The 20,396-nt window shown below is 39.8% G+C and overlaps 1 protein-coding gene across 1 annotated transcript in view; it reads right to left on the reverse strand.

The window, feature by feature from the left end:
- The window catches only part of LOC124556202, a 352,070-nt gene that overhangs the window by 1,746 nt on the left and 329,928 nt on the right, over positions 1–20,396 (reverse strand). Inside the window, exons 13-14 of the mRNA XM_047130193.1 lie at positions 598–693; positions 382–511 (exon numbers count right to left, since the gene is read on the reverse strand). Coding sequence (XP_046986149.1) covers positions 382–511; positions 598–693 — 226 coding nt within the window. The remainder of the gene's footprint in view (positions 1–381; positions 512–597; positions 694–20,396) is intronic.

Genomic DNA, 20,396 nt, shown 5'->3' on the forward strand with positions numbered 1-20,396 from the left:
CAATGTTTAATATTTTACATTTGGTACTCTGCAGCTCACACAGATCTCAGGAACCTCATTTTTGACTAACAAAATATCGACATCGGCGGCAGAAGATTTATTTTATATTCATTATGCTAGACCAGTGTTGTTGGGTCACGTGCCCTTGAGTGATACACTGTCAGTATTATGTTGTAGGAACAGCCTTTAAAGCATGCTGCAAACAATTGTGTGTACATCTGGCATTATGTGAATGGTGGCCAGCTGCAAGAATGTCCACTTAATAAGAGGTGAAATATTTTTTTAGTCAGTGCTTTCAAGGAAAAGCATGTGTTGAATTTCATGTAGAAAAGGATATCAAGTGTATCTTAACATTAGTATCAAATAAGCTGTTATATTTACCTTCTTCAGTATGAGCTTCCCTTTCAAATAAATAACAATGTAGCCAGTAGCTACTCCAACTAGATGTGGTCCAATGCGTGTCCAAGGTGGATCGTACAAGGTACTAAGCATTGCAAATTGTTGATCTAACCTATACAAAAAATCTGATGGGTTAAAGACAATGAAACAGGAGAAAAGTTTAGTACAAAATTTTGCACAGTGATGGCATATACTTACACAGGAATATAACTGTTGATATATGATGAGTAGAAAGTTACTGCTGATGAAGCAACAATTAGTGATCCCAGAATAATAGCACTCAGCAAGAAGTAGCTGGAAAAAATGTAAGTAGCTGTTGATAATGTTTGTAAACTGCTAACACTTTCTTCCAAAAGAAAGCGGAAACAACCGAATCATAGCTCCATGACACTGTTACAAAAATTGTTTAACCCAAGTTGATTTAAGATGAATTTGGAATGTCTCAGCAATTTGTTTCCTTTCCACACACATCACTTAAGAACAAATAATGAATGACTTAATTCTCTTTGCTAGTTTTGTTGGGAATTTGTGTGGTTATTATGTATGAGACTATAGCAAGAGTAGTTACTCATAGGTTTCATCACCAAGACTCACTCTGCTTCGCATTTCTTCAGAAGCTTCAAACACACCCCAAGTGAGGTACGTTAATACAGTAAAAGAAAACTTGAATTTCACACATCCTTGCAGTATGGGTAATTTTTTTTTTTTTTTTTGCGATTTCACTCTAAATTTGTTTGGCTAACTTGACTGGATAGTATTTGATACATTATCTGGTGGTCTGCTGGCAAGTATCAGACTTTACTGTGAGGGATGTAAGGATCTGTTCCCAATGTTGATTTAAAATTTCACTGAAAAATCTTTTGTTGAGGGCACATAGGTTCTTTGAGAGAGTATATTTTGTCAGCAGTTGTTACAGAGGTAAATGTTAGCAAAATATAGTTTGTTTTGACATTATTGCAGTGTTCTCAGTGGGCTCTTTTATTTAATGATTTTATTTTGTCACAGTTTCTGAGGCATTCTTTTGACTGCCATCAGATCTTTTGGTACTGTATTACGTCATTTGCAGATATTTCATGAGTGGAGTGGAAACTGATTGGTTGTTAATGGTATGGTTCCTTCCTGATGTACTTGTTTTTACTGGGGTAAGTTTTTTCTCATGTTGTATTTTCTGAATATTAGAGGATACTCAACAAAACTTTTTGTAGCTTTTCAAAACTCTTCAGAACTGGGGGCCAAACCGCACAATAACCCTGAGTTCAGTGTGGGGTGACAGTGGGGTCTCCGTCATTTCTAGGCCCTCAGTTCAATACATACATACAACATATAGTTTCTCACTGAGAGTTATGAAAGATTTTGAAAACGCAATAATGTTTGAAAGCATATGCTGGAACTAGGATACTTGAAATCATTTAAAGTTGTCAATGAGGCAAAACATTGGGCCAACACAGATGTCTACTTCTGTGTAAGCTGTATGGAGTCTGCTTGACACTGAAGGATGATATACAGGGTGAAAAGTATTTAAACCAACAAACTCTGGGAGGCTGTAGGGGACATCAAAACAAATATTTTTTTCCTAATGTCATTTTTTCCTATAAGGAGTATTTAAACCGGTAGAGGAAGATTTCTCTGGCAGCAAATTAATTAAACCAACAAACACTTTTCCATTTTTTTATGACCAAGAGACCACACATCAAAACAACCCAATTTCAATTACAATAGATTTTCAAAAAATGTGGGTTATCCTCACTCCAAACATGCGCATTGTGCATGCTGAAGACTCCATCAAGCCCGAACGTTGCTTCATCAGTAAACAACACAGAGGATGGAAATGTAGGATGCATTTCACACTGTTCCAGGTACCACTGTGAAAACTGTGCTCTGGGTGGATAACCACCTGGTTCTAGGTTGTGGACACGCTGTAAGTGAAACGGACGTAACAATTGCTCTCGAAGGACTGTTCTTACATTTGTCTGATTCGTCCCCATGTTAGGTGCAATTGCATGAGTGCTGATTGGAGGATCCCACTCCACATGCTGCAAGACAGCTTCCCCAAATTGCAGCATTCTTACCTTACGATGGCGTCCCTGTCCAGGTAATCTGCTGAATGACCCGGTCTGACGCAGACGTTGGTACACAGCAGCAAAGGTCGTATTATGCAGGATACGGCGATTAGGATATTGTTGATAAACCCGCTGTGCAGCTCGTCTGTTGTGGTGCGCTACGTAGTACGCACCAACCATATCAGTGTAATCACTCCAGGTGTATCACTCCATTAGTAGACAGAGACAATGCACTACTACACTGGTGGACAGCAGTTGCCTACAACTGAAGAGCGTAATACGCCCTCTGACAACTGAATATCGTAATACGGCCTCCAACGGTTTAAATAATCCTCATAGGAAAAAATGACATTAGGGAAGAATATTTGTTTTGATGTCCCCTACAACCTACCAGAGTTTGTCGGTTTAAATACTTTTCACCCTGTATTTCGGTGTTGGGTGACTTGGTGAAGATTGTCCTTGAGGTCTCCTTATAAAGTATAAGATACACAGGAATTGAAAGCAATTTAGTTCATGGACTGTAGAAATCCCATTTTTCAGTTTCTTGGTGAATGAAAAAATATTGTGGACTGAACAGAGTTGACCACCCAGTGGCAGAACACATTGCTTAGCACAACATACTAAAATTCAATGACTGCTTCACAATCTGTGCCCTCTGGATCCCCCACCCCACCCAGAACCAAATTTTGTGAACTACGTAGCTGGGAGTTATCCTGGAAACACATCCCCCGTTCTCGTAATATCTCTTGGTGTCAATCTTTGCTAGCCCACACCCTCTACTCGTGTCTCCCCTTTCCTCTGTACTGTCACCTTCTCCCAAATTCACTCCACCATGTCTCCATTGTGTGTGCATACTCAAGCTCATTAAAGGTTTTGTCCAAAAGCTAGCATAGTTTCCTTTATTTCTTTGTGAGCCTTTTGAGGACTTGATGCTTCTGCTATTCAGAGGACTGCCTCCTTTATTCAAAAATATTTACATTCTGCCAGAACTTTCCTTGCCATAAATATTGTTGGCAGTTTGTTAAATGTCATTTTAACATGTTGACTGCCATGTGGCTGACACCAGCCGCAGCGGAACTGCCCACCTAAAGCCACTTGTCCACACACAGCTGCAGCAGAACGCGCACTGTGTGCCTGGCCTGGCAGTGAAACATCCGTAAGTGTGTAGCAGTCAATGTGTTAAATGACAAGGTGCACATCTCTCTTCACTGAAGTGTAAATGCATGCAGGAATACTCCCCTCCACTTAGAAAACCCCTTTTCATCTATTAATAGTCAACAGCACGGGTTCAGTATGTCTTCCATTGTCGTTTGTTAAACAGATTAGTTTTCTCTCACTCGACAGTGCAACATTTGGGTGTAATGCCTCTTAGGAAGGAAGGCCTTCGGGTTTGAACGCTATTCAGACATGGGGTGTATGTAGTTCTGTTTTGGCTCTATTTATTTCTTTCCCTGAGGGGAGCAGGGCTACTTATATCTCCCAATTGGGAATTTATTTGCAGAAAGTTTGGGGCACAGTTCCAGTATTCACTTTATAGCCTAAGGAAAACCTGCAAAACCCAGTCAGGGCTGCTGGTGTTGACAGCTTTTGCTTCTCATAGTGCTTGACTGTGGAGGCGCTATGTTGTTTTGTTTTGTCTTCTCAGCACTTCGGTGTTCCTGCTGTCTTGCGCTTTGGAGCGGGCCTATCTTCTGTGGTAGCGATAGGGCTGGCAGTGGCATTGTTCTTCTTGTTCTTGTCTCCTTATTTTGAGTTCTCTATGAAATTTGGGTTGTTGAGCCTCTTTTCTTCGCCAGACTTTGAGACAGTTGCATTAATTTGTGTTGTCTCGATCCTCCACCCTCGGGGCTGTACTGTCTAGCACCTCATTGTTGACTAAGCTGTCGTGCCAGTTGACAAACTCCCTAGTTTATACCTCTTGGTCTTCTTGGTTTGCAGCAACACCGGTCATTTTTATGGCACGGTTGGTCACCATTCTCTTCTTCTTTGTCGTGGCCTGCACTTGAGTGAGCAGGCTTCCGTTTGGGATGCCGCTTCAATGCCCATTTATGGGGTCAACTGTGATTCTCACGAATCCACTTGCAGAAGGACTCCCTCAGCATGAGGCAGGCTGCTTCCATCTCAGTGTGGAGCACCATCTGGAAGTGGGATACTACTTCTTCCAGGGAGGTGACGATGTCCATTTGCACCCCCCGCCCCCCCCCATGCCACTGGTGGGCGGGTGCCCGAAGGTGGGGCTGCTGTCGGACTGGTGTTGTTATGTGCCAGAGGTAAGGCAGCGGTCTTGCTGACTTTTCGCCTCCTCCTGCGTTACTTCTTACGTTGCTTCAGCTCTTCGGACATCGCCTTGTTTGTGTTGCTATGGCCAGCAAAGGCTCTAAGGCCATGCCAGCTGGTGACGTGTTGCCCGCTGCAGTGGGTGCACGCCGGGGGCCTTCTCTTTTCCGTGGGCAGGTGTGGCTGGTGTGCTTGCCGGTGCATTTAATGCATACTGGCTGGTTGCAGCAGTACTTTGCCACACGGCCTTCCTGCTGACACTTAAAGCACTGTGGCTTAAGTGTCAAGTCCCGGTGGTAATGGTTCCACTTGCACATTGAAGCTCATGAGCTTACAGCTCATAGAATTGCTCTGCTTCTTCCCTTCTCTGTTGCTCCATGGCTGTGTTTATGGCCAGAATGAAGAGGGGCAGCTTCCTCCCGTTTGTCCAATCGTGTAGTCGGACAGCCACCTCTCCGAACCAAGCTCGCTGCAGTCCTCTGCAGACCATGTCTTCACTGCATAGCCATGGTAACCCTTGTAGGTGTGCCTTAACTGCCGATGGTCTCTTGGTTTGCGCTTGATGCTGGTCTCGCCCTTTGTTTCATCTTCTAGCTTGCTGAGAAATTCCAGCCAATCTTCTCCTTGGTATAAGATGAAGATTGGCAGTGTCAGAGTTTTTCTGCCTGCCGTCTTCTCTGCGGCCACTGATTAACATCCTCTTCATTAATTTTTTTATATCTTCACCTATTGGTTGCATGCAATTTGTCTGCAGATCTTTATCCTGTTTGTGAACATGTATTTTGTTTTTAACATTTTAAGTGTGTATTATGGGGAGTGGAGAACCTCTGTGGCAAAATGTAAACAAAAATAAACTAGATGTCTCTTTGAATCTTAACTGGCATGCTAGACTGTAGTTATTACTACAAAATGCAAGATGGATCTAGTTTGTTTGTTTAGACTTTGGCCCAAATAAGTCGCACAGCTGGTGATTGCCATGAGTCTTGGTAAATATATTACACAGATCAGAGTGTAGCTTTATCATATTGTGTTTTGAGACGTGTTTGTGGTGACACTGAATGTATTTTGGGGTAATTCATCACTGAGGAATAAAGTATTTATTGCACAAAAGCGTGTAATCAGAATAATAGCTGGAGTCCACCCAAGATCATCCTGCAGACATTTATTTAAGGATCTAGGGATATTCACAGTAGCTTCTCAGTATATATACTCTCTTATGAAATTTGTTATTAACAACCAAACCCAATTCAAAAGTAATAGCAGTGTGCATAACTACAATACTAGGAGAAAGGACGACCTTCACTATTCAAGATTAAATCTAACTTTGGCACAGAAAGGGGTGAATTATACTGGCACTAAAGTATTTGGTCACTTACCAAATAGTATCAAAAGTCTGACAGATAACCAGCAAGTATTTAAGAAGAAATTAAAAGAATTTCTGAATGACAACTCCTTCTACTCCATAGAGGAATTTTTAGATATAAATTAAGAAAAAAAAGGAAAAAAAAAACAAAAATATTAAAAAAAAAAATTTAAAAAAATAAAAAATAAAGAAAAACAAAAAACACAAAAAATAAAGTTGTTATATTAACTTAAGTATGTTGTTAAATTAACCTAATTATGTCATGTATTGGAAAATTCGACTCGTTCCACATCATTACGAAATATCGTATTCATGATCCATGGAACTAGAATTAATCTAATCTAATCTAGAGTATGGGCAGACTTAAGATACTACAATGAAAGATCTATGGAAGGTATTTGAAAGACAGTTACCATTGAAAAATATTGGTGGAAGGAGTTTTTTTTTCCTCAATACCAGATTGTTATGTTTACAGTAGTAAAAGTCTGCAACAAATGGTGTCAAACTTTTTTTATTTACTTATCTTATGTTAAAAATTATGCATTCCATCAGTTAACTCAACCAAGCAGCTTTAAATGCAGTTGGAACATGTTTTAAAAGCATGAAAAATGGCAGATAAGCGATTAACAGCGTAATGCATGTAAGCACGAAAAGAGCAAAACGCAATGACAGCACATAGAAAAACATTGCTGAGACATTTAGAATAAATCATTCTCTGAAAATATAATTTTTTAAAACAAATGCACTAGTCTTTTAATAAAGACTGCACAATGTGCTGGTTAGGTTGTGTAGAATTAACTTTCAATGAATAGTGTTGATTAGATATTAGATAAAAGGTTTTAGTAAGATAATCACTGTAGGCAGAAAAATGACTACGTAGTAAACAAATATCAATGTCTGAAAACAAATACAAAATCAAACCTCCTTTATTTGCTGCATTGTTTATCAATTGGTAAACACATACAACACACAAGCTGATGTTTGGAAAGGTAGCTATTCTGCTCTATAATAATTTACAAATCACTGTGGAGTGTGGTGATTAGGAAGACATGACTGCTTAAATGCCTCTGGGCCTACTGCAGTTAGTCTTATTTGTCTTTGTGATTCCTATGAGTGATAGGTACTACACCACCACAATATTATTGCACATGGCCTGCAGTGGTTGTTACTGGAGACACATGGTGACGTTATAGTAAACAAGTAGAGTGGTGACTAAGGAATACACTTTGCACGGTGAATGCATTCAGGACAGTTGTGCTTATAACAGCAAGTGGTTCAGCATGTCATCATGAAAAAACTCGTGTAAGCTGACTGAAGTGTCCTCACTCTCAGGTGCAATAATATTGTGGTCGACCAATACTGTGGTCTTAGATTCATCACTTAATGTTGGCTCTAGAAACTTTCAAGGAAGCTTGCATGTGCTAATTAGCATCTTCCTGAAGAATGTGCCAGTTCAGTTCTTTCAGCATCTCTGTGACACTCTCCCCAGGGTCAAACAAACCTGTGACCAATCATGTCAGCCTTCTCTACACACGCTCCTGGTTGCTTCCATTTGCTGACCTGTCCAGTTAGCTGAGTTCATTAAAGTGCCTGCTTCCTGAATGCAGGGAGGTGTGCTGGCCCTGGACCAACCTCATTGACTAACATGTTGACTACCTTGTGGCCACTGCCAGCCCAGCAGAGCCTTACACTGTGTGCCTGGCCCGGCTTGGTGATGAAACATCCATCAATAAGCATGTGGCAGCCAGTATGTTAATGACAAGGGCTGATGTACCGACCAACCTGGAAATGGTATTTAGGCAGTTCTGCATCTCTACAGAGGTAAATGCTGGGCTAGTTATACCACACACAACTTTTAGTACGAGAAGTGCTGTTCATCCAGACCATAAGTTAACTACATTCAGCATGCAGTTATATGAGCTTAGTTTATGGTGATCTTAGTGCCTTAATGTTAAATTTCTCTTTTTATTTTAGCAATTCACTCTAAAACAAGCTTAAAAGTACAAGAATCATCACTCTTAAGGCTAGTCTGAATACTAGTGTTGTACTATACAATTCTTCCTACAATTTGAGAGCTGATCATCTTAGCCTTTAGAATCGCCTGTAAACCTATCATCATTGTGTTGTGTACTTGCAGCAGAGAGGTGAAGTGGGGTGAGAGCCATTGATAAGACATTGAGAAAGCTAGTCTACAAGTTCCGCTTGTGATCACAAGACTTACTAACATTCAATCTTAATTTATCAATCTTAAAACACTGTATAATGCCGGAAGTTAGCAGATGTGACATCCATTCTACCAGACTGCCCAGCATAAGCCAAGGCAGTTCCAGCTGCAATGATTTCAAGTTAATACTTGCTGAATTTTATAAGGTGTTGTGGTAATTTAATGACAGATGAACGAGGTGCCCACACCAACCTTACTGCATTTCCCTGAGCCTTTCCTTGTTTACTCTTAGTCATTTGAAACAGAAGTGTCACAGTTTATTTTCATACCTCTTTTAATTTATAAACAGTTGTGCATCAAAATAATAAAAAAAAATTAAAAAAAAAGACTTAACAGCTTCTTTCAATCACTTTCTTATTTAAGTTTAGCAATATAGGTTCCACATAAAGGCAGAAAGTTGAACTTTAGCTCAATTATGGTCAAAAGTTGATGTATAGAACCACATGTTTTAAAAAAAAGATTAAGTTAAAACAGAAACTAGGATGTAAAATAAATTTTGAGAATGGGTTTAGGAAAAGAATGTTTCTTGATTTCATCAAATGTATAATGTTCCTCATTTAGCAAAGAAATTGTCCAGCATGTTTCAACTTGGGACTATTATGAGAATAATCATCATAATACTTTCTCGTTGCTTTCTCCTTGCACTCTAGTTTTGAACTATTTGCTTCATTATTTCAAAGAGGCAAGGAAGGAGACAGGAGCTGTATTTACAGAACAAATGTTTATTCATGCTGTGTTTAATTTTATATGACGACTGGTGGGCTACTGGTGATACTGTGAGTACACATTTAGTGCCAAAGACACGGATAAGCATGATAAGACATAACATCGGCTTGTAATGAAAATCTCGAATCCTAGAAAAGTCACGCATGGTTGTCTCACTTAATATGGTTGCCTAACAATGTATGAGGTTTCTTTTTTCCTTCACCAGATCACAGCACATAAACCATTACCTCTTGTTGTCTTACAAACAGTTGAAATTCAAGGTTTGCACCTAACAATGCAATAAAAATAGTTTCGTTTTGTTTCTGAGATACAAAGTTTTTACATTCTATGTCGATGAGAGGTGAAAAAATATCAAACATTTTACATCTACAACAGTTGTTAAGAACAACAAAGAGACAGTTGTGGACAAGTGCATGCTATTGTAAGCATTTTATCCGCAATCTTTCAACATTGTCAGCAGCTAAGAGTTTACTAGTGTTTCTCAAGAACTAATCAACAATAGTGTCAAATACAGCTCAGTGAGTGCACAAGAGATTTTCTCTTATCCAAGAACCATGTCACGACATGGTTTCTGAATGGAGTTGTGTAGTGTGATTTGACTAGTTGTAATTCAGCCTCTTTTTAAGTTATGCAAGTTTCTGAGTGCACCAATGGTCCAGTGAGGCATTTAGCTTGGAGGATGTAGTTCAGTCTTAGGTGATTCCGTGATGTTTTGGGAATAATTTTCGTGTCATGACTTGGGCTCACACGTACACAAGTTTGCGTGCAAGACTGATTATTTCCTGTCATTTCTTGTAAATTTTGATATAGATTGCTGTGCTTCCAATAATGTTATCAAAAACGATTGCCACATACAGGTTATTGTGAACATGAAAATAGGATGCTTATTTCAACACTTTCAGTTGCCAAGGGATGCCCTTTATTCTGCACATTCATGATAAGTATGTTGTGAACACTCCTGTCTTCCAAGATCATAACAGCTGAATTCAGAGGGCTGGTTTGGTGGACACACTGGCATCCTATCCCACCTCAACTGGCCCATTATTCACCAAATCTTAATGCTCTAGAAAATGTCTGGAACTACTGAAATATAGCAAGTAACACCCTTGAGCTTGGTAGCTCTTACAACATCTAAGCATCGGAGAGTGGCTTAAGCTGTATACAACATGCCTGTAGAAACTTGCAGACCTCTTCATTGCCGTACTGAGCCCATTATTAAGGCTAGAGGTGATGTTACACAGTATTCACATGATATCTCCTGCAGGTAACTAATTTTTTTTATCAGGTGTACTATCTGCTAAACAGGAGTGTTCTGGACTATTCTGTAAAATCATTGTACGCTCTGATGTGGGCTGATAGCCCATGAGGTCAGTTCTCAGTGGCAACAACTGCCAGTGTCTCAGTCAGGATGATTGGGGACCGCCAAACAGGAAGGCTGGGAAAAGTTGTGCAACAAAACCACCTAGGTAGACAACATACCACATGAACAGCATTTGACGACTTTAGTATTTTTGTAATATTTTATGGTAGGAGGTGTTAATGGCTGCTACCAGTTTCTAGCCAATCCAGAAGCAAAATGTATAGTCATCAAAGAAAACATGCACTTACTCCAGAAGCCAAGGGTCATGTCCAGCAAATAAAATATATCACATTTTATAGTTTAGTGAAGTGAGCTCTATTGGGGTATGGAGAAGATGCAGTCACTGCATACTTATTTCTTATGCTCCAGGACACAAGTGATGGACCCATGTTTCATAAATAACCACAATCTTGGATAGAAATGGTCTTTGTCTCCCCCCTCATTGCCAAAATAGATGTGTCCCTCACATCCTGGGGTCTCGGTGATCTGCCTTCTTTTCTAGCCTTACCCGAACAATCCCTTGCACTCTCCCAAGGAAGGAACTGTTAATTCAAGAAACTGCGCAAGAGTAGTGTATTTTTATACAGGATGTTAATGAGTATACATGCAGATACTTTTATATGTGGTACCTTAATACATGCACACATCAGTGGATTGGTTGTTTTTCTTTGCATTGAACAGTCTTCCCACAAACATGTCACAAACTTTATGACCTGATGTTTTCTGCTTGGTCATAACTGCACCACTAAGTCGACAACACCTGTCAACATACAGGGTGATTATAATTAAAGTTAAACTTTCAAAATGCTGTAGAAATAACACCACTAGTCAGAATGACGTCAAATTGCAACGGAATACTATCGGAAAAGGGGGAAAACGTATCGCAAAAGAAAAAAAGTAGTGTGAAAATTGATCAATAGATGGCGCTGTATGTGTCAGAATACGTAAATGAAAACACCTATCATGTGCATGACCCCTTGAAGTTGGTATAATCATGCCAGGTACAGGCTTTTCCTCCTTTCACATCTACAATGTTCGCCATGGCTGTCTCAATGCAGGATCACACTCTGCTTATAAAGCTGTATTACAAGAATGATGACTGTGCACATGTCGCTCTGCAGTTCAGTTCAGGACACCGAAGGGTTTGAAAAAAGGCGTTGGTCTGATGACTGCTGTGGGTCTGGAGAACAGATTCTGAAATGAGAAAAAACGGGTTCTTTTGGTGCGCAACCTGGTAAAGGGGGAAAACAAACTGATTCGACGTCAGTGGAAGCAGTGGCGCAGCAATGCAGGAGGAGACGAATGGTGGTGTGCAACTGTGTAATGCATGGAGAATTGCCCAAACACTGAACATACCCATGAGCACAGAGTGTAAAATCCTACGAAACATCCTTCTTTGTTACTCATTCAAAATCACCCATGTGCACGACTTGCTTCCTGTTGAAGTGCCAGCAAGACAGACCTTTGCTTTAGGATTTCTTGCTCGTATGGAAGTGGACACTGGTTGGCTGTGGAAGATTTTGTGGACAGATGAACACCACTTCAATCTGACAGGATATGTCAATACACAGAATTGTCAAATATGAGCAACGGAAAATCCACACACTAATCAACCAGTACTACTTCATCCTGAAAAGGTCATTGTGTGATGTGGGCTTATGGCATCATTTATCATAGGGCCATATTTTTTTGAAGAGACAGGTGCTTTCGGTCCTGTTACCTGTAGCGTCACTGGTAAGCGCTATGAGTGTCTTTTGCGCAACCACGTCATTCCACCTCTCCAACAACGTGGATGTGTGGATGGGATCTTTTATGCAAGATGGCACACTTCTGCACATTAAAAATCCAGTAAAGCAGCTGCTGAAGCACCATTTCGGAAATGCTAGAATTATCAGCTGCCATTTCCCTACAGCCTGGCTGTTCCGATTACCTGATCTTAATCCGTGTGACTTTTGGCTGTGTGGCTATCTGAAAGGTTTTGAGTTCAGATTGCAAACTTAGCTGCATTACGCATTGCGCAACACATTCTGAATGTGGCTTTGGAAACACTTTGATTAGTTGTGGAACATGCTGTTTCTCGATTTCAGCTTGTAGCAGAAAACATGTTTTGTGCCAGTCGCAAGGAAATTAACAATCCGATTTGATTTTGATTGATGCTTTTTATGTGGTTTTTGGCCTCAGGACAATTAACCCTAGAATGGATGGGCTGGGTCTCTCAGACCTAAGCGGATTTAGTTTTAAAAATATCCACAAGAGTACACTACTTGCGAGTCAGCCATCCATTGTAGCTTTCAGTTAATGTCTGTAGAGGACACTGCTTGTGTCATCATTTTTCTTTGTTCACCAGTTGATTGTTGATGTGGAGGGAAGCGTGTTGTGGGTCTGAGAGACCTAGCCCGTCTGTTTATGTTAGCTTTTTCTGCTTATGCACACTTCATGTTATACTGACTGCAAGCAATAAAACTGCTCGAAAATGGCCTGGCAGTGTCCTCTAAGTAATGAAGAAATTGAAAAACTGTTATTAGAAAGTGATAATGATATTTGGATGTAGATACTGATTTTATTCCCGAAAGTGTTCACAACACAGAAAACGAAATGAGCGACAAACAGCTGGACAGCGACGATAACGTCGTTATTCCTGCGAGAAACTTGAGTACACTCACTAATACATCTCGAGATTCTGTATCAGCTAGTGTGGTTGGTTCCGGTCCCTCTTCCAGTGAATCATCACCTTACTATTTGTCGAGAGATGGACGAACTAAATGTCAGAAAAAAGTTCCCAACCAAAATGTACGTACCAGATCACACAATATAATTATGCATTTGCCTGGTGTCAGTGGGGAAACCAGAAATGGTAACAACATTGTCGAGGCCTGGAAGCTGTTCATAGACGACAATTTGCTCGATTTGATTATAGAGAGCAGAAATACTTACATAGATCATGTAAAACCACTTTATAAAAGTGACCGAAATACTGCAAGGAACTTGAAAAAAAAGAGGAGTTCCAGGCATTTTTGGGTCTTTTGTACATTTCTGGCATTCTTCACGGAGGCAAAATGAATATGGAAGAATTTTGGGACACTTATGGCACAGGGACAGAAATCTTCCCTCCAAGTATGTCACTGTGAAGATTTCGTTTTCTTCTGAGATGTGTTAGGTTAGATAATATTCACACAAGAGAGTAACGTAAAAAAAGTGATAAAGTGGCCCCTGTACGTGTTATTATCGAAGGATTCACAAAAAACTGCAGAAGGCATTACACAACAAGTGAGTACCTTACAATGGACGAGATGTTACTATCTTTTCGGGGACGTTGTTCTTTCAGAATGTACATTTCTTCAAAAACCGGAAAGTATAGGATCAAAATATTTATCTTGGCAGATGCAAAAACGTACTATGTAAAAAACGTGGAAGTGTATGTAGGGTAGGAATAGAAAAGCAACTGGAATCACTCAATAGAGGAAAGTCCACTGGACCTGACGGGATACCAATTCGATTCTACACAGAGTACGCGAAAGAACTTGCCCCCCTTCTAACAGCCGTGTACCGCAAGTCTCTAGAGGAACGGAGGGTTCCAAATGATTGGAAAAGAGCACAGGTAGTCCCAGTCTTCAAGAAGGGTCGTCGACCAGATGCGCAAAACTATAGACCTATATCTCTGACGTCGATCTGTTGTAGAATTTTAGAACATGTTTTTTGCTCGAGTATCATGTCGTTTTTGGAAACCCAGAATCTACTATGTAGGAATCAACATGGATTCCGGAAACAGCGATCGTGTGAGACCCAACTCGCTTTATTTGTTCATGAGACCCAGAAAATATTAGATACAGGCTCCCAGGTAGATGCTATTTTTCTTGACTTCCGGAAGGCGTTCGATACAGTTCCGCACTGTCGCCTGATAAACAGAGTAAGAGCCTACGGAATATCAGACCAGCTGTGTGGCTGGATTGAAGAGTTTTTAGCGAACAGAACACAGCATGTTGTTATCAATGGAGAGACGTCTACAGACGTTAAAGTAACCTCTGGCGTGCCACAGGGGAGTGTTATGGGACCATTGCTTTTCACAATATATATATAAATGACCTAGTAGATAGTGTTGGAAGTTCCATGCGGCTTTTCGCGGATGATGCTGTAGTATACAGAGAAGTTGCAGCATTAGAAAATTGTAGCGAAATGCAGGAAGATCTGCAGCGGATAGGCACTTGGTGCAGGGAGTGGCAACTGTCCCTTAACATAGACAAATGTAATGTATTGCGAATACATAGAAAGAAGGATCCTTTATTGTATGATTATATGATAGCGGAACAAACACTGGTAGCAGTTACTTCTGTAAAATATCTGGGAGTACGCGTGCAGAACGATTTGAAGTGGAATGATCATATAAAATTAATTGTTGGTAAGGCGGGTACCAGGTTGAGATTCATTGGGAGAGTGCTTAGAAAATGTAGTCCATCAACAAAGGAGGTGGCTTACAAAACACTCGTTCGACCTATACTTGAGTATTGCTCATCAGTGTGGGATCCGTACCAGATCGGTTTGACGGAGGAAATAGAGAAGATCCAAAGAAGAGCGGCGCGTTTCGTCACAGGGTTATTTGGTAACCGTGACAGCGTTACGGAGATGTTTAATAAACTCAAGTGGCAGACTCTGCAAGAGAGGCGCTCTGCATCGCGGTGTAGATTGCTCGCCAGGTTTCGAGAAGGTGCGTTTCTGGATGAGGTATCGAATATATTGCTTCCCCCTACTTATACCTCCCGAGGAGATCACGAATGTAAAATTAGAGAGATTAGAGCGCGCACGGAGGCTTTCAGACAGTCGTTCTTCCCGCGAACCATACGCGACTGGAACAGGAAAGGGAGGTAATGACAGTGGCACGTAAAGTGCCCTCCGCCACACATCGTTGGGTGGCTTGCGGAGTATAAATGTAAATGTAAATGTAACAACCTCCAGGCTTCTTCCATGTAACGCAGCTGACAATGTTGTGCTCAGACTTGTGGAGCCAGTGAAGGGAGCAGGAAGGAATATTACCCTTGACAACTGGTTCACAAGCTGCACTCTTGCAAGAAAACTGCTCACAGACTGTAACCTTACACTCGTTGGGACACTGTGCAAAAATAAAAGAGAAATTCCATTGGAATTCTTGCCTCACAAGAAAAGAGAAATACAATAATCCATATTCGCATTTTGCGACAATTTCACATTAGTGTCATATGTGCCAAAGAAAAATAAATGTGTAATTTTGCTGTCTTCAATGCATACAAACAATAAAATCAATGAAGAAACCGGTAATATGAAGAAGCCAGAAATTATTACATTCTACAATTCAACAAAGAGTGGAGTGGATGTAGTTGATGCCATGTGTTCAGAATATAACGTTGGAAGGCAAACAAGATGCTGGCCGTTGTGCATGTTTTATGCCATTTAGAACATTGCTGTTATAAATGCATTTGTGGTATACAAAGCAAACATAGGACTGGATATTTCAAGAAGGATATTTCTCAAGCAACTCAGTTTGGGACTTATAAAACAACACATGGCACAGAGAGCTAACCAGAGGAATCTCCCGAGCAACATTCGACAGCTGGCAGCACGTGTATCTGGGATTACCATTGACAAGGAGGTTGTTCCAGAAGGAAAATGAGGTCATTGTTATAAATGCAAAGACAATAAAACAAAATATTTTTGTAAAAGTTGTGGAAAGTGGCTGTGTCTCTCCCATTTTGTAAAGTTATGTGAAGATTGTGCAGAAAATACAGATCAGTAATATGTATATCGTAACAAGAGAACCATTTTTTATTAGATTATGCTATGCACTAAAATGTATAATGTTTTGTAATAGCATGCTTGACAATCCTAATTTCATAACTTGTGAGGACGTAAACTGTCAAAAATAAAATAAAACTGTTTCAAATGTTCAAGAACGTTTTTAAATACTTAATAATTTTACTTTCGGATTTTCGGAGAAATACAACATTATTTTCAAAGAAATGTATGGTAAATTTAAATATTAATAAACAATAAAAGAAGTATAGCAGCACTGGTGTTGAAAATTTAAGTCTTGCTTATTCCGGAACATAAATAAACCGGTGGGTCTGTCAGACCCAGCCCATCCGTTTGTGTTACTTTTTTTCGTCCGTCCGTTCTAGGGTTAAAAACCAATGTGACTGATGCTTTTTATGCGGTTTTTGGCCTCAGGCCAGTTAAAAACTGATGTCAGTGATGCTTTTTATGCGGTTTTTGGCCTCAGGACAGTTAAAAATCAAATTTTCCCATCCAATGTGATATGACCTTGCCGTGGTGTATGAGATTATGTAACTAACAGTATCACACCTGTACACCCATGCACACTGAGTAGGGTACAGTTTGTTTGACATCAAACGTACACCTTAGGCATTGTTGTATGATACATTTGTCATTTGTAGTCAACCACTATTAAATTATGATGGTTACCGTGCCATCTATTGCCATATTTTGTAACTATTTATTTTTCTTCTGCCATACGTTTCCCCCCTTCTTCGATAATATTCTGTTGCAATTTAACATCATTCTGACAAGTGGTGTTATTTCTACAGCGGTTTGAAAGTTTAACTTTAATTATAATCACCCCGTATACTAACCGTTTTCCGTTCACACCTGACCTCGTGCCCATGGGAAAATTAGCATTAATGGCTTGCTCTTGCCACATGCACTAAAAACATACTACTCCTGATAGCTATAATTATTAGTCTGCAAATGAAGTAAATACTGATGTGATGTTGTTCAGTACACAGTACTCAGTCACCAATAACCTGTTACACCCTGTATGTACCTATTTGGAGTACTGATATTTTGTCTTCTGAATTTAAGTACTGGCAAGCAATTCTTTCTCATAATTGTGTAGTTTTCCAAACACAGTTTTCCTTTTGATACAATATTCATATTACAAAGGTATACCAGTGTATAATCATCCAACTGTTTTCGACTTGATACTGTTTGCAATTGAGGAATACATATTGATCACAAAAACGAAAAAAATAAATAAGTTCATGTACCTTTCTACTCATGAAACTGCTGTAATAGTGATAAACTGAAACACAGATATTGTTATGAGACAAAGTTAACAGTGCCATCATGTATGGGCCACCTTTGTGTGTTGAACTCATGTATGATTTAATTGAATATCTGCCACATGGAAGGAGGACACAACTGAAAAGTTTTGTAAAAGATGGCAGCCACAGTAGCGCATTTGTTAACTAAACGAAATCTGGCGAGAGACTTGCCAATATGTTATGAAGATTTGTATTTATGAAACATTTCATACAAGAGACAAGTGTGTAGATGCTGACACAGGGATATTCGAACAACTCTCTTAAATTTGTCTGAAAACCTACAACAAATCATTTTTCAAGTTTATAGTTGTGCAATATGTTTTGAATGTGAGCCTTTCTCGTGAAACAAGTGACAATTTTTGCTAATAAGTGAATTTCCCATCTTGTTGCTGATTCAACTGGTCATGTGTTTCAGCAGGTCCCAGACATACCTAAACAATATTAATTTTATGTTGCTAACTATATTGGTAAATAAAGATTATGCTAGGTCAGAACATATCAGGACTTCATAATTAATCTTATGCTTTCATGCATACCACAATTACTGCATGTATACCAAAATGACAGTTACTACTTATCTTAATCAAGAGTTATTCTTGGTATAGCTGCTCTGTATGCTGAATAATATTATGAACATTTACAGACATTCTCAAAACGACAAGAAAATTTATGTAGTATGAAAAGGTATACATTTAAAATGCATGTTATTTATATAATATGCTATATTAAAAATTAAACGAGTATGATGGTAAACATTTATCTTGTTAATAGACTGGCAGGTCAATCTGACATTGATCAGAATTGCCTTACTGTGTAACTAGCACAAGTGTTATGTATACAGTACCCTGTTAGGACTGACACGACATGGGATGAACTTTACCAACAAAAAAGGGCGAGTTGTTCAGTATTTGTTTCGGTATAGGTAATTTATGATATTTGAGGACACATTTTAGTCAGTTAATCCAAAGTATTGAATTGCTTCTGCATCATTAAGCTTACTTAGCCTACCATTCATCTGCCCCAGTGCTCTCCTGATCGAACATGCTAGCACCATAGCTTTCCTTGCTTTCCATCCCACTATTCTGACATTGCAATGGTCACTGGTTCTGCTACTTGGAAATAAGTTCCACAGTGTGAATTTGCACTCCACTGACAAAATTTTGGAGGTTGTTCATGATATGCAGAAAATAATTTCTGAGGTTGTTCAGGATTATTTTCTTCCTATCTTGAACAACTTCTAAAATTTTGTTAGTGCAGCTTAGGATCACATTACAAGAAGACTGAAGCAAAATATTGCTGCTTCCTCTTTCAACGGCTTGTGTCCCAGCATCCAAAACCATCCTATCTGATTTAGGAACACTACAGTAACTAGAATCAACTCCCAATCCAAAACTAAGCTAAAAATATACTTAGTGACCATTCAAAATAATAATCACAATAGGTACAAATTACTAATAATAAAAAAAATGGAAATTATATCTTTCCCTACTCTATACACAAAAAGACCCCCTATTCACCTTGAACTATGTGGTGTGGATATTTGCCCCTTTCAAATTCTATCTTTATCCACAAGTATTCCAATGCTATGTGGTCCACCTGACATCCTATATCTGATGACCCAACTGACTTGCATGCTATACCAGTTAATGAAGTTTCCACCTCCTTTAACCATCTATATCTCCATTATAAATCTTATTCCATCTGCAGGCTTGTGCCCATTAATACTCGGTCACTTCTCCATTTCATCAACCATTGAACATCCCTCCTTCTCTTCACCTCTATTTGTTTTGCGTTCTCTCACTTATAAATTCCCATATAGATCACGCATATAACAAACCATACATTTTCCGACATTGGCCCCTCTATGTACAGGCACAACCCTGAGACCCTAAAGCTTCAACCCCAACACCATTCAGTTACACGCTAACCACAGACCTGCATCTCTTTCCCTTGCACCTCCACCACAATGAATATCATAACAACTTAATGAAGCAGCATAATTATTACCAGCATCTTCATATCCCACCTCAGAACTTGTGCTGGACTAAGTAAATCATTATCGTCACCATCTTGAAACATCAACATTGCATACTCTAGGCAACAGCATCAGCCAACCACTACCACACCATCCAGACAACTGCATCACATAAGCAGCCATTGCTGGTGACTCCAGAACAAATTAGGACCTATGTTGCATCCACAGCACCAGATAGAACCAACCAGGAACTTTATGCAGAAACCTGAGCTCGGAATGAGGTATCATTCACCAGGCTTCCTCTCACACATCATCACCATGCAGCCAGTCACTGATGGTGCCTCACTAAGTACATGTGGGATACAACTGATATTATGAAAGGTCGTTGGTTTAGTTTTTATTACTGACAACATCTTTTAATGAGCTACACTCAAAACGTTTATGATTGACTCTGTGCAAGATTTAAGCACTGCATTGTAGCTAGAAGGAGGCTAACAAAATACTAACCATGTGAAACATTCTTTATGACAACTGTCACTATCCGTAACACTTACGACGTGTGCAGGACTTACTATCTATGGGTTTGCCTCTGAAGTGATGGTTTTGTCATTGGTTCGTCGTACAGGCCATCATGTTTCTGCGATTTCTGTCATCCATCCTATTCACAGACGAGGCTACCTCTACAAGGGACAGTATAGTCAGCTTTCACAACACCCACTTGTGGGCTACATAGTCCCCATGGTATGGTAGCAGTGAACCATCAGCACCAATTCAGCTGCAACAGGGGCCATTCATCCTTACACAGCATCTCACAGGTGGCGCATATCTGCACTTCCGGCAGGTGACCCCGCCTCCTGTTCTGGGAGGTGTGCCATTTGTGGTATGGAAGGTAATGCTGGTACTACATAATGGTGCACCAGCTCA

The sequence above is a fragment of the Schistocerca americana genome, chromosome X (assembly GCF_021461395.2).
Source record: "Schistocerca americana isolate TAMUIC-IGC-003095 chromosome X, iqSchAmer2.1, whole genome shotgun sequence".
NCBI lineage: Eukaryota > Metazoa > Arthropoda > Insecta > Orthoptera > Acrididae > Schistocerca > Schistocerca americana.